Source organism: Epinephelus moara, chromosome 4 (assembly GCF_006386435.1).
Source record: "Epinephelus moara isolate mb chromosome 4, YSFRI_EMoa_1.0, whole genome shotgun sequence".
Lineage (NCBI taxonomy): Eukaryota > Metazoa > Chordata > Actinopteri > Perciformes > Serranidae > Epinephelus > Epinephelus moara.
This window is the reverse complement of record NC_065509.1, coordinates 19,074,114-19,088,760: the sequence shown is the minus strand read 5'-3', so window position 1 is coordinate 19,088,760 and position 14,647 is coordinate 19,074,114. Positions and strand designations below refer to the sequence as shown.

The 14,647-nt window shown below is 44.4% G+C and overlaps 2 protein-coding genes across 3 annotated transcripts in view; one reads left to right on the top strand and one right to left on the bottom strand.

Annotated features, from left to right (window-relative positions):
• Positions 1–3,150, top strand: part of atrx (ATRX chromatin remodeler) — a 45,514-nt gene extending 42,364 nt beyond the window's left edge. For both annotated transcript variants that reach the window (XM_050042345.1, XM_050042343.1), the window contains exons 32-34: positions 263–358; positions 539–667; positions 1,547–3,150. In XM_050042345.1, coding sequence (XP_049898302.1) covers positions 263–358; positions 539–667; positions 1,547–1,753 — 432 coding nt within the window. In that variant the 3' untranslated portion in view covers positions 1,754–3,150. The remainder of the gene's footprint in view (positions 1–262; positions 359–538; positions 668–1,546) is intronic.
• Positions 3,151–7,470: 4,320 nt separating this feature from the next.
• Positions 7,471–14,237, bottom strand: fgf16 (fibroblast growth factor 16). Its single transcript, XM_050042246.1, has 3 exons — positions 13,036–14,237; positions 11,133–11,236; positions 7,471–8,953 (listed from the first exon to the last, which is right to left on the bottom strand). Exons 1-3 carry the CDS (start codon positions 13,337–13,339, stop codon positions 8,708–8,710), a joined length of 654 nt encoding a protein of 217 aa, XP_049898203.1. The 5' UTR covers positions 13,340–14,237; the 3' UTR covers positions 7,471–8,707.
• Between the last annotated feature and the right edge of the window lie 410 nt (positions 14,238–14,647).

Sequence of the window (14,647 nt, the reverse complement as noted above, 5' to 3'; positions counted from 1 at the left end):
AACTCAGACTAGTCAAATAGTCCAGATGCTGAACATTGCTGATCCATACTCTTCCCATTTTCCTCTGGATATCTTAATAATAAGTTAACTAACTAGTAATTCTGGTATCAACTAGGAACGGTAGTAATGTTTGTTCAACTAGCCGACTAATCGTGTAAACCCTCATGAACATCCACAGTTATGTATCCATTGTTTGTGGTGAAAATGAGAAAAGCTCACCTGCCTTTTGTCTCATGTTGTCTGTCTTCTCTCTCTGTTTCAGGAGCTTATAAACCAGGGACGACAGAAAGTCATTGAAGCAACAAACGCATTGAAGACTCTAGCCCGGGAGTCACTGGAAGATACTATCGCCAGAGTGGTGAGTTTCTAAATCAGCCTTCAGTCAGTGCACATTAACTTCATCACTTAGAGATGAATCTTTATTTGTTCAAAGAAGTGCATTTAATGAAGTCCCATTTCTGTCACTGGTCTGAAACATGATGAGTTGATAGTTTGGTGGTTGAGGTTAACGTGTGTGAATTTTCCTCTCACCCCACAGTGGAAGGAGAACCCAGCACTCACAGAGAGTCAGGTCCAGGCCATGGCCCTGGGACGACAGGCCAGTGTGGAGCTGGAGGTCAAGCGCAGGGAAGTCGCGTACAGGGACGTTCTCACCAGGCAGCAGACGGTAAGAGCTGCACTGTGTACGAGCCACAGTAGCTAATGACTGAAAAGCCCTTTGTACACAGAGACTGCGCTAAAGAGCCTCTAAAAGTCCCCTATTTATGCCGCCTTTGCAGCAAATTGTTTTCCCAATTTGTGGACATTATCAGTCAGACATTTTATATTGCTGTGAAAACATCAACACATTTCTCCTTCAAATAGCTGTGTTTATTCAAGTTTCTCACCAAAAGCTACATTTTAGAAGATTACATTTGAACACATCATGATAATGCTATAATTTACCTTCGCCTAATACTCATTTTTACCCGAAAGAGCCTGAACACATCATAATGTCACTCAATGCAACCTCCGTGAACTGTAAGTTCTAGCCACAGGCTGCTGACGTTAACATGCTCTCCTGCTGATGTCAAGGCAGGTTTGATCTTCACAATGTTGTGTTATCAGGCAAACAAGTTGTGTCCCCTGAAGTGTCTATAGTGAGTTTACTGCGTTGTTTCCATCCCGAAGGTGTCCCAGGAGAAATCTCTTGATCCCAAACACATTTTCTGTTGTCCCAATTCTCAAGGTCTGCTTTTAGCCTGCTGAAAAATGATGTAACACAACAGAAAAACATCGGCCGGTGCTGTTGGTGAATGTCATCTTATGTGCTGATAGGCCGATGGCAGTCAGCAAAGTGAAAATTTATGTAGCAATGTCATCGTGCAGAAATGTGCGTCAGGTCATGTGGAAACATATGTACTTCGACCAAAATTTTAATGTTCAGATTTGAAAATATAAGGAATCCTACTAGGAAGATACAAAATGATATAATAATGCTGTTCCTTAATTATAGTCGTGATTTTGTAGTTATTCTAACTGTCCCTCTATGTTTGTGTCTGCCCAGCTGATGATGTACGTGCAGAAGCTGATCACCAACAGGAAGGTGCAGGAGCAGCAGCTGGCCATGGCCAACCAGGCCAGCTACCTGAACCAGCTGGCCATGCAGAACGGCATGATGGGAGGCAGCGGGCTCAGCCAGATGGACCTGCTGGGGCTCTACCAGCAGCTCCACGGCCTGGGCAAGAATCCCGGGCCCTCCAAAGGCCTGTAGGTCAGAGGGACTTCCTCACCACTCACTACCCCCCTCCCCCCACTCAACTAGACGGCTCCCAGTGGGCCAGTCCAAGCGAGGCCCAGTTCTCTGTAACAAACGCACTGTGACACCACCACTCAGAGCTCAAAGCATCTGGTGCACCAAGCAGAGGGTGGAGTACTTTTGAGACTAGGCTGCTGTCCACTGGGGCCTAAAGTGGGATAGACTCTCAGTTCTTTATTCTGTAGTTCATTGAGAGAAGGTGGAATATAATGTATAAATGACTGTGTGAAAGGGGTCTGTTAGGAGTTTCAACAGGAAAAAAAAAATGTATATACCGCCTTAATGTTATTCAAGTTCTATATCTTCATTTTTCATGTATTTAAAGACAAATTTTACCCCCAAAGCATTGTATTGTTTTTCTCTTAAAGAGGGTTTGCTTATTATTTAAACTCAGTTTTTTTATACTGTTTTAAATGCCTAACTAAACCTGAGTGGGACCAGTGTCATTGGTGACAGGACTCTATGATGTAAAGCTCTACATGATTATTAGACCCGGTAGATTCCTTCACCAATATATAGCAAAGCAGACAGCTGAGAGTGCTGCTAAGTCCTGCTCTTTTTGGAAGACTGAAGAAACCGATAAGTCAACAAAAAACAGAAAAAAAATTGGCCTTATATTCATTTCCTAAATAAAGCTCTGTAAAGTTCTGAGATTTCAGATTTGTTGAGAATCTTTTCTATTATGCTTTTAAATGTTTACATTAGTTGTTGCTAAACATGGTAATGGAATGCTTGTGTTGTTCAAAACTGCCTGCCGATTCCTATGACCTTTTTTGTAACATCATTCTCATTGTCACGTGTTGTCTAGCATAGCACTGTGCGTCCTGTTCATTGTTTATGTTCCACTGGGGTGAGTGACTGGGTCTCGCAAAGCACAACCAATTCAGCCGGATATCACAGGGCCCAAAACTTTTCATTTTACTTGTCTGTCAACGGTGTTTCACGGTGGATTTGATAGGAAGAGTGAAAAAGAAAATCTTATTATATATCTGGCTGATTTGTTTCCTCTGCTTTGTGAGAAGTGCCTTCTGGACACTAGTCTCACCAGGCAGGCCCCCCAGTCTACCTGTATTCTACTTTGGCACATTTTTTGCTTCTAAATGCTTATGCTGGTGTAGCTGTTAATCGAGAGGAATAATTCTCATTTCTCACAGAGATGCCTGTTGTCTCTAGTTGGCTCCTGTGTCTGCACAAGGTGTATTTCATAAATGTAGAGAAACTCTTTTGCCCTCCTCTAAGAATGTTCTTATGTTAGCAAATACACCAACATGATTTGCCATGCAATCTGATCTGCTATTATCTTGATAAGTATTTAATATAACATTTAATAAAGTGACCAAAAGGATGAGCAACTCTTGTGTTTGAGTCATTTGTTTTTAAGGGAAATGTTGGTGGGAGATCTGATCATTATGTTTAGCAAGAAAAACTTTGATACACACGCATACACCAATCAGCCACAACATTAAAACCATAGTGAGGTAAGTGAATAACATTGATCTTCATGTTACAATGCAATGTTCTACCAGGAAACTCTGGGCTCTGGCGTTTATGTGGATGCCACTTGACTAACACCATCCACCCAAACACCATTTCACACCAAGTACACCCCCTCATGGCAACAGTGGCCCCCCAGCAAGACTACAGTCCATACTGCACCGCAAACACTGCTCAGGAACAGCCTGAGTAATGTGACGAAGGGCTCAAGGCGTCAACCTGGCCTCCAAATTCCCCAAATCACAAACTGATGGTGCATTTGTGGGATGTGCTGGTACCCCAAAGGTCCTGTGTCCATGCCTCCACACGTCAGAGCCAAGTCCAATCCATGGTGTGGCTTCTGACCTAATGAGGCATGGACAGAGAATCTTTTTGGTTGTCCTGTGGTGTCCTGTACCAGGGTGTTGGCGTCAGATCCTTTGGATCCTGTTGGTTGCGAGGTTAGGTATTGGCACATACCACAGATGCGCCATCGATAGGGCTCCGGGCAATGAGCTTTTAGTCACGTTCCTCCGGCCATTCCTGAGTAGTCTTCGTGATGTGACGAGACATTGTCCTGCTGGCCGGTGGGTGTACCTTGTCTTAAACAGTGTTCGGATGGGTGGTGTGAGTCAAGTAGCATCCACATGCCAGAACTAAAGTTTCCCAGCAGAACACTGACTTGTTGCGAGATGATCATTGTTACTCAATTCACCTGTTAGTGGTTTACATCTTGTGGCCAATCGGTGCACACTCCAAGTCAGCAGACACCTGACCATCACCCCTTTATGAGCTTGTTGGACATCAAATTCTAAATCCCTTGGCATGAATATGGAGTTGGACCTCCCTTTGTGGCTTTAACAGATCTGTAGTGTGCACAGAGGCACAGTCGTGCTGCAACAGCAAAGGGCCTTTCTCACACTGTTGCCACAAAGTTGGAAGCGTCCAACTGGCTAAAATGTCTTCGCATCCTAAGTAAAACAGTCTGAGACCATTATCCCTCCTCCACCTAATTTTACAGTAAGCACTATGATTTAGGGTAGGTAAGTGTTCTTCTGGTATCCACTGCTCCAGAGTCCAGTGGTAGTGCTGAGGGATATGAAGAAAATCAAACATGATATTTTTGACCAAATACCTTGATATTGTGATGATATTGTAAGTTTGACTGTTGTTGCTTTCACAAAATATTTACACTGTGATTTTTGAAGATTGGCAGTTTGATCCCCGGCTCCTCCAGTCTGCATGTCGAAGTATCCATGAGCAAGATACTGAACCCCAAATTGCTCCTGATGGCTGTTCCATCGGTGTGTGAGTGTGTTAAAAACTGAGTAGAAGGTGAGGCTTGCACAAATAATGATATTTAAAGGTCTAAGAAAATATTGGCCAGTATTTTTGGGGGGATTTTATGTCTTTATTAGACAGTTGACAGATAAAGATGAGGAGAAATGAGCTGAGAGAGCCGGGGAGTGATATGCAGCAAAGGGACGTTGTAGTTTATGGTCAGTGTCTCAAACCCCAAGGCCACCAGAACACGGACACAAAAAAATACATATTATTGATATGGGTACCATAAATTTGGTTATTAAAGAATTGCAATGTGTCTTGAGCAGGAAATTTGGACAGTAAAATAAAGTTTTCAGTGCTCTCTGGAGGACTCACTACACAACATGGACAGATTTATTTTACCTTCGAACAGAGCCAGGTGAGCTGTTTCCCCCTGCTCCCAGCCTTTATGCTAAGCTAAGCTAACTGTCTCCATCTTGGTATTCACAGATAAGAGAGTGGTACTGATCGTCTCATCTTAGTCTTGGCAGAAAGCAGAGCGTATTCCTCAACACTTTGAGCCGGTCCTTTAACAGTTGGAAATCAGATGACTGATACAGCTGATGCAGTGTCCCTGTATTTCACACCCACAGCACTAAGTGCCTTTTGTCTTACTCTCTTCTCCCTTCAATCTTTCATCTATTTTCCCTCTCCCGGTATTGTTTTCATTTCTCAGTCTGCCAGGGTTTTCCCCTGCATGTCTTTGACTTTTCCATTCCCTCCCCCCCAGGGGAGCTTGCTCTCACAGCTTACAGATATCTGCCAGTGGAGAAACATTACAACTATTGCAGATGTTGAAATGTTGATCCCATCCCCTCTCAGCCCCAGATTACCACCACTCCAGGTTTGCGGCACATCCCTGCTGGTTCCCTGTGCAGCAGGCAGCTGTTTCTGTCCATTGTGGGGCTGCAGACTACACTGTGGTGGAGTCTGTGAGGCCCCTGCAATGAACAACCAATCACTTCTCTAAATCCATGCTGATGTGTAAAGCCAATTAGGAGCCGGGATCCAGTTGCATAAGGAATCTGATTTTGTACGGTGGATGTAGGCTGACTAAGACCTTATGGAGACACAGAGGGCCTGTGCACATTACTTGGTAAAGGGTTTATGAGGGCAAATTGGCATGGGATTGTATCGTGTTCTCCTCTGGGAAGAAAAATCTGCTGTATCTTTTTACCTCCATCTTTTGGACAGCAGGATAAAATGCCATGCAGTCATTGCTTTAAAGGTGTTACATCTGAGGTATTTTAATAATAATGAGCGTGGGGTATAATAACGGTCAGACATCAGCTGATCTTACATCAGCAAAACCCAAATCATTTTTGTTGAGACAAAAGAAAGCTACTTTTTAAAGGTATACTATGCAGGATATAAAAAAAACAATGTATATACACTTAAATACAAGTAATCCTTCTCAGTCATCTCTTATGACTCCCTTAAAGTGTGTGGCGTTATATTAAGTTGCAGACATCCTCCCCTCTGCCTGTATTTTCTGATTATTTTTCTTATTTTTCTGTGTATTTGCTCCAAAAACAGCATGCAGGTAGCAGCAGCTCACATCCAAGAGAAAGCTATGAAAATTGTGAACACAGTGCAGAAAAAAAAAAAAAAAAACGCCAAGCAGACAAAGCTCGTTCCAAAACTGGGGTTTGCTTTCACTTTCGCTGGTGAGCATTGAAGAAGAGGATGAAGAGCGACACAAAGTTAGCCTGTTTTCTGTTGGACAGGTATGCGCCGGAGGTTAGCTTCGTTAGCTTGCTAAAGTGTCGACTTTTCCAAGATATTCTCATCCCAAACTCGTCATATGCTAATGCTTAGTCCGTGGCCCCACACGTCAAACTCTTGGCACCCCTCTAGCTTCAGTTTTAGACGCACAGGGACGGCGTGTCAATTTACGCCTGCTACATGCATTGTCTTTTTAGAAATAAACTTCTGTTCTCACAGGAAATGGACAGTTTCCAGTCGTTAAATGCGTACAGACTCTTTTCAAAATAAACTTAGAGCAAAAGTAAAAGCTGTGTTTAGGTTTACGTCCTTAATTTGAGGCAACAAAAGCACGTGGTTCGGTTTGGAAAAACATCATGGTTTGGCTTTAAAAAAGTAGGCTACATGTGTTACTAATGTAATGTAACATCCCGTGACAACATATGCCAACATATGACATTATTTTTAAAATACACTGTAACTCGACTGAATTCTGATTTCACAATAGACGTGAACAGTGGCCTCTTGGGTAAAAATCCGCAGTTTGTTTGACCCATCCACCACCGCTCTTGCCCACTCAGTGCGGACTCGCCCACTCAGTGCGGACTCTTTAGACTGCGGCAGTTGCTCGGAGCGTCAAAAAATGCTGCCGCCCTATGTTTCTTATACCGCTGCTAAAGGGTGCCTCGTTGGGTCTGTATTTGACGTGTAGGGCCACTGACCAAGCATCCATATGTGACGAGTTGGGAGTGAGACCAGGTTAGCTTTTCCATTGAATCAATGTGACGTTCCTACAATAGTACACTAGCTTGCAGTGAACATACAAGCAGTGAGGGGAGGAGGAGCCAAATCTGAATGTTGTGTTTACAATTCCGGCATAGTATACCTTTAACGTTGCTTCAACAGGTCTGCTCATCACCAGGTGAAAACCACAAATGTTGACCTCATGGTAGCACTGGAGGAAAATGTAAGGGATACCCAATGTCTTTAAGATTCATCCACAGGGGATCATGAATATCTGTGCAGAATTTTATGTCAACCCATCCAACAGTTTTTGAGATATTTCAGTCTGGGCCAAAGTCCAGCTGACCGACAGTCATCCTGCCAGCATGGCTGAAAATAAAAGGAAAGAAATGCAACATTTACGTAGATTCTATATCTGGTTTTTAATTGGTACATCAGATTTTTATCCATGCAAAAATAGTCTCTCACAATGAGTTCTCAATAGCAGGACAATTTTATTGTCATGTTCATTGCAGTTTTTTTTGTGTTGTGTAATTTCAGTAGAATCTACAGTCCAGATAACTTCAAGTTCATTACAAAATAAAGTCTTTGCAATAAATAAATATATAGATTTATATTTATACTTTATATGTAGAAAATAAATATATTGTACATCTCATAAATAGGATCACCCATATGTACACCTCAGCTGCTTGCATTTTTTAGTAATGTTCCTGACATTCTGAACATTACATGTCACCATCCTTTAAAAAGCCCATCACAATTCTTTACAACCACAGTCAGAGAAGTGCTTTTGTCCCGAGCTTAATTGCTTGTTTTGCGTACAATTCCTACAAGACGCCGCTTGATATTTGATTTAAATGTGATGAATGAGACCGTTAGACTCTGATGATTACGCAGGGGACTGAGTGAGCCTACAGCTGGGACTGGGGATGTGCAGTAAGTGCTCTTTCATCTATCACACATTCATCTTAGAGATTTTATTTCCCTCTTTCATCTTTGATTTTGAAGACAACTTAATAAAACTCCAGTTCGCCTTGCAACTGCTTGCTCTCTGCCTCACAGACATTCTTCTTCTTTAGTACCTGACTATCCCAACCTGTCACTTAACACGCATGTAGCACATAGTTTCTTCCTCTGCCATCTGTCTCTGTGTATGTGGAATGTGCCCTTTCTTACATTTAACTGTGTATAGTGCATGACGAATGCACAATCTGAAGTGCTTCCCGTCATTCGGAGCTCCAAAAAGTCTCTTCTTGGTGTTTTCATAGTCTACCATCCATTCCCCTCCACCGGCTTATTGCTACTTAAAACCGTTTGTCGTTACATGTCGCTTCAGTATCTACGCATTTATCTCTAAAAAGTGGTTATTGAGAAGACATGGCACCTGATTGGATCACCCAGCAGCTGGGCAGTCACGCGGGCCTCCTCCGTCCATGTCCATGCAGTGGTTTTACAAGATAACTTTCCTGCAGACATCCAGGAACATGCACAATGTTTATGTCAGTGCTTGGCAGTAGGCCGAGGCGCAAACACAGTGACCTCAGGGGGAGCTGAGGGTAAACAGTTCTGTACCGGGTCCAAAATATCCACAACACTCTCTCCCTCCTCTCCTTTTATTTCTGTTCCTCCGAGTGTAACCAGTTCTCCAAGTGTAAGCACTGGTCACCTGTACTGGAACAAGTCCCTGTACGCCTGAGGGATCTTTTCAATCTCCACCGGCCTGGGTAAGAAGTGGGTGAGTTTCTGGTGTTTTTTAGTCCTGCCGCCCTCCCTGGGCGAGCCGTCTTTGTTTAAGGCCACGTAGTAGAACCGTCCCGTGTCCGTGTGCTTGTACAGAGTTGAAGCGTAGGTGTTGTACCAGTTCTCCTCAAACTGCTCCCTGAACACACATTCTGCCGTCAGCTTCTTCTGCAGGACAGAAAACAACACATCAGTCATATGTTACTGAGTATGCAAGGAATATGTGCAACCAGGGTACACCATCCAGTAACCAAATGCAGGTAAAATATGCAAGTGGCTGGTGGATTTGCCTCACACACCAGCAAGAGAAATGATGGTAATTTATTGAGTGTCTGGTAAAATTTAATAGCCATTTACCGGTGGATACAAAGTTAATTTTGCACCCAGTTTGCAACCGAAACACAATCAAACAGACATTAAAACACAGGTGAGATTGAGATAGATGATGCCACTTTGCAAGCAGGTTCCACTCTTCCTGATGTGCTTGTTTATGTATTTCATTACCTACTCTGAGCTGCACTTGAAAGCTGAAATAAACCAGTAGAAGCTCATTAAGGCAGGTGCTCATCATGACAAAAGAGGGGAAGTGATTACGAACTGCTTTCCACTTCACACCCTGCACTCATTCCTAAGACCTGTTGACCTCTCGTTGTGCGTGGAGAATTATTTCCCTCCCTATGATGCAACAAGAACAGCCAGCAGGCATGCAATCTTCCCTTGCGCTCTCACGTTGTTACACACACACACACACACACACACACACACACACACACACACGGCAGCTCTCAAAGTCTTCCCTGACACTGCAGCATGAGCGATGGCTCTGGGTTCAGCAGGTGAGAGTGGGCTGGCTGAGTGAGTGTGTGAGAACAATAAGAGACATCAGGGCTGGAGCTGCTCCTCTGCCAAGACCAGTCAGTCATGCAGCAAGAGGTTCAAACCCCAGTCAAATCCAGGGTATCATCCTTTTTTTTTGAGGGTGTCACTATCTCCCACTCTCCTTTCTCGACTTATTTTTTTGGCTGGTGGGATGTGGCTTCTCTGCACAGCACAGCAAGATAAATGTTGGGGATCAGTCAGCCTCTGCTTTTAACACCAGTAACAGTTCGAGCGAGTGTTTGTGCAAGAGTCTCTGTTTTTTATTCCAGCAGCAATTTTGTTGATTGGCTGTCAGGCTCTGCTTGGCTGCGGCTATGTGGTGAAGCTGTTGTCTGTAAACACAGCCCTGAGGGCACATGACTGGGCCAGCTCCATCCTAATACACACACACATGCGCGCACACACGCACACACAAACCTCATCGGATCAAAAGCTCGTCAAGGTCTGGCGGTTGTGGGACGGAAGCACCCTTCTACCTGTCCCCCCCCCCCCNCTCCCCCAGGGTCAAAGCTCCAGGATGCCAGACTCTGATAGCACACAGTAACAATATCTGCACTTTCAACATAATGGCCGTGCTTAAAAGTAGCCTCTCTGTTCGAAAATGTTCAAAGCCAGGGGGAGTCGGAGCCCTGAGAGGCCCTCAGGTAATGCCCTGGGACACCTGATACAGGTAACCCTCACATACTTCCCCTTCATTGTCTTTATCTCTTCCCTTTCCTCTCTCTCTGACTCCAGATACCGACCACATATGAGGGAAAGCCGCCAAGATGAAAAAAAAACTTCTCCCGGTACATTTACTGGAGGAAAAGCACAAGATACTTCTTCTATATTTAACACTGCGGTCCAAACTTGAGTCCAGCTGTGCACAGAGAGGTAATCTCCACCAAATTCACCCACAGCAACACATCCAGAGTGACTCCAAACATCCCTGTCTCCACTTTGGGGAAATATGTAAATATTTCTGCATATCTCAAAACTAAATGAAGAGGTTGGTTTGCCCTCTGAAGCTGCAAAATCTGCTTCTCCTTGAATCCCTTCACACGGAAAACAAGTTAAGAGTCCTTTTTTCCCCCCTTTTGCTGCTGCCACTGTTGTTTTTGGTCGTTAGTTATTGGATCTATTGTCTTTAATAACGTCTCTGGTCCCCATACTGAAGGCAAACAGCAGCAGAGGGAAGTATGTGATGAAGATTGTGAGACTCTGCAGAGGAAACACATACTTGTTTTGTCTCACTGTGGTTTTCCCATCTGCCACGGACGGGAACCTTGATAACAAACTGACTCTCAGGTTGCTCTTGAATCTTTTTTTTTTTTTGTGCTCTCATTTTCCGAGAGTGGCTGGGAAAAAATAGAGCATTCTGTAAAACAAGTCACGTGAGTCGAGTGCCAGACTCGTTGTGAATGAGACCCTGGGCTCGCTGCATGGCGAGGGCGGGTTTGTAAATGAGAGGAGGAGGTTTTCGACTCACCGACCCATAGAGCTCTCCTTTCTCATTCATGCCGAGGTAGAGTCCGGCGTCCACCCCTCTGATGCTGACCAGACCCACTGCCAGACTGATGAACTCCAGGATGCCTGAGGTCAAACAATGCACGCACAATACACAGAAAGAAAAAAAAAGAGTCAGGAAAGCCCACAAGCAGCAAGTGGTCTCCATTTATGTGAAAGCAGACCAGTCAAAATATGCATCAGTTAACTGGGTTTGGGAGCTTTGTGTTGTATTGTGACATTGTGTCCTGCCTTTTTGAGCACTATTATTCCCTTGCAAGGGCGTAGGTCTTGTATCAACATATGAAATGTGAGGTTTGGGGTCCTGTTTGAGCATCAAACACTTCATTTCCTGCATTCAGGTGAATTCTTATGCACAAATTTGTACATTTTTGACATTAATTTATGGTTTAAATGTCTAATTCTGCTAAAATAAGACCTCTGCTGCTTTCATGTTTTACTGGGGGGGGGCAAATACACATGTTCCAAACTTTTAAGGAGGATCTACACCCATGTTTTATATGGTCAAAGGAAAAAAACCTGCTTGCATCTTCACTCTACTGTTGTAAACCCACAACATAACTTATTTTGTCATTGATTACAGCAGAGGAGATACAGACCGGATGCACCAGTTCAAGATTTCTTTGATTTCCTAGCTTGCTTTTTAAAGTCATCACTCATTGAATCGTAAAAGGGTTGTGGTGTCTATAAATGTGTGCATCCTGTCTTTGGGACTTCCCAGTGGCTACTAATACAGCCCCAGAAGTCACTTTTATGAAGCTGAGATGTGGGCAAGTTGTTTAGTGGGCTGCTGACTCACTGGAAGTTACAGTAAAGTGTAGCATGCACTTCAAAGGCGAGGAAACAAACCGGTAAAATTAAAAGCTATTGGCTGTTGTGATGCAGAGGTTAGTCAGAGAGGATCCAGCTGGCTGTGCTGACTGGCAGAGGCCAGCTTACAGCCACCTGGTCCCCATCTCCCCGACCTCATCTGATGCCAGAGGATGACAGAGAAGATCCCTCTAATTTTTTGTGGGGTGAAGAGTGTGTTTCATATCCCTCTAATCAAAGCCATGTCTTCCTTGTAGCTCTGACAAAGACCTTGCATTTTAAAGCTAAGTGAAGCCAGAAACAAACACGCGGACCACCCATCCCTGTAAACCGGCTTGTTTTGGCTCAAGTCTGAACATTAAACCTTCCCTGAATTCCGCAGTGGTCATGCTTTAATTTAGGGTTATTCCGCTCTTTCCGCAGCGAGGCGAGCGAGCCGGCCTGCACCTGTGAGATGACTGCATGGATATGAGGCGCGAGACATGTGCGTATCTGCCCTCTGACCTCATTTGTTTATCGTTCTCCCGCGAGCCGCACCTCGCTCCATTTACATTAATGGTACCAAATCTTCAGAGCGGCGGGCTCGCGCGCGCAAGCCGTTGCCGTGACCGCGAGACGCGCACGCGCTGCTTGTTTGCTGCCGAGAGGAGAGACACCTGCCCCCACGCGCAGCGGGGACCGCCAGAAAAAGGTGTGTGGCTGTGCTTTGCTGCGCGCCAGGTGACGGTGACGCACGAATGAGAACCCGCTGGGAAAAAGGCTCTTAATGAATCTCACTTCACCCGGTGTGAGAGTGACAGCAAAAGTGATAGTACAAGATATATTACAGAGCAAAGCTGTAATTAAATTTTGTAATATTGATAATTGCTTTCCTCAAGATTACCGGAGGCCACAGTTGACTACTTTTCATTTAGAAGTCTCCAACAATAACTGTGCGTAAAATGTTGGGGATTAATTACTAAAATAAACAATTTCTATCAAGTGAGACAATAGATATGACAGAATCTTTCATATTAAGAAGTTCTCATGTTTTTGAAAAAGTGAAATAGCCTCACCAAATCTGCTGTGGTCCTGTCTTGTCCCATGCACAGTCCCATTGGGGAATATCTCCAGCTGAAAGCCGGTCCTGCAGTAGAGCTGCCGCCGCCTCAGGATCCCTTTGAGGTGCCCGAAATCCGTCGGCGACCCCCGCTGCAGCCTCCCTTCAATCTGCCCCAGCCGCTCATTCAAGCCCACTGGAGACTCCGGTAAGGGCATATTCCCGAGTGCAGGAAAGCTTTGTAAATCCAAGTCGATCGTCCCCAGAAAACTCCCGACCTCTGCCATTGTGTGCACAGCTGTCAAATTAAGCGAAGGCATTTAAAATGTACGGTGAGTCCAGGAGGGAGAAAAAAGTTTTACTCGAGTCCAAAGCGTACCCAGCGCGCCGTGCTCCTCCAAAATCAGCAGCGTCCTCTCACTTTATCGATCGTCCTTCGCCTATAATCATCAGTTTGATATCTGTTTATCAGATGGAAAGACTCTATTATATACATACTCCCCACGCATTCTCACATTGGATATTCAAACACAAGCCACGCCTGGCTGGCATCCCTTCTTACGCGCATCAGTTTCCTCACTGAATGTGTACTTTCAGTCCAACTTTTTTACCACTGATGATGCCGCTTGTCTGTACGCGTGTGTCACTGCTCTCTTAGAAAGCTGTATCTATCTTGCGACCGAGCAAATCCAAGTCCAGCAGAGGTGTCTTCTCATAGCTCCTGCGCTCCTGATTGCGGTCCGAGGCTGTCTGATAAAACCACATCGCCCATCCTGGCGCAGGGAACTCTGGCAACAGTTTGTGGTGCATTAAAATGCGACACAGATGCAGAAGCAAAGATCATCATTGCTCAAACACAAATGGCAGCTGACGCAAAGCCGAAAAGCTACATTTATCATAAGCTGTAACAACCACTCTACCACAAAGGCAATCCATAATTTACTCTGACTGGTTTTTGGTCACACCATAGCCTCTCCTGGGGAAAAAAAGGAAAACCACAGAGCATCAGGCGAACGTTTACCCCCTTCACAAGACTATCAAAATAACCTGTGCATAATCTCAGAGCAATCCAACCTCCTGCACAAGTGTCAGTGCCAACCACTGCAGTTGGACGTTTTCATGAGAGCATTTTCTCCACCTCCTTGTTGGAAGCAGGTGCTTCCTCGCCCCTCTGCACAACGTTTGCAATGTGCTCCAGCAAACCAGCAGCTAAACCACTTGTACTACTGGCAAAGGAAGGGAGAAAAAAAGGAAAATCCAAATGCTGATGACGTGTAGTATCAAATCTGACTGCTGCAGGGACTGTATGAACTTTTGGAGTCATCAGAGGTGCTTTTAAATGTAACGTTTAAACCTCTCCAAGAGTAAACCTTCAAACTGTTGATTACCCAAACTGACTTGTGTGCAAATTAGCTGCTGCTCAGTATTTATGAACTACTTTACTGTCATAAATCACAACAAACGTCCTCCCTGAATTAGCACCATAGTGGAGGATGTACTCAGATACTTTACTTGAGTAAAAGTAGCAATACTGCATTGTGAAAATACTTGGAAAAATCCGTGTGTATTTTACTAAAGTAGTAAATAAAAGTGCTCATTATGCCAAAAAGGGCATTTGTGTGTACTGT

Excerpts from the sequence above, each read along its gene's own strand:
- fgf16 (XM_050042246.1), bottom strand. The coding sequence starts at position 13,339 with ATGCCTTCGCTTAATTTGACAGCTGTGCACACAATGGCAGAGGTCGGG. Across the intron at positions 11,237-13,035 it reads ACAGGACCACAGCAGATTTG|GCATCCTGGAGTTCATCAGT; the intron begins GTGAGGCTATTT and ends GTTTGACCTCAG. Across the intron at positions 8,954-11,132 it reads AAGGAGAGCTCTATGGGTCG|AAGAAGCTGACGGCAGAATG; the intron begins GTGAGTCGAAAA and ends TCTGTCCTGCAG.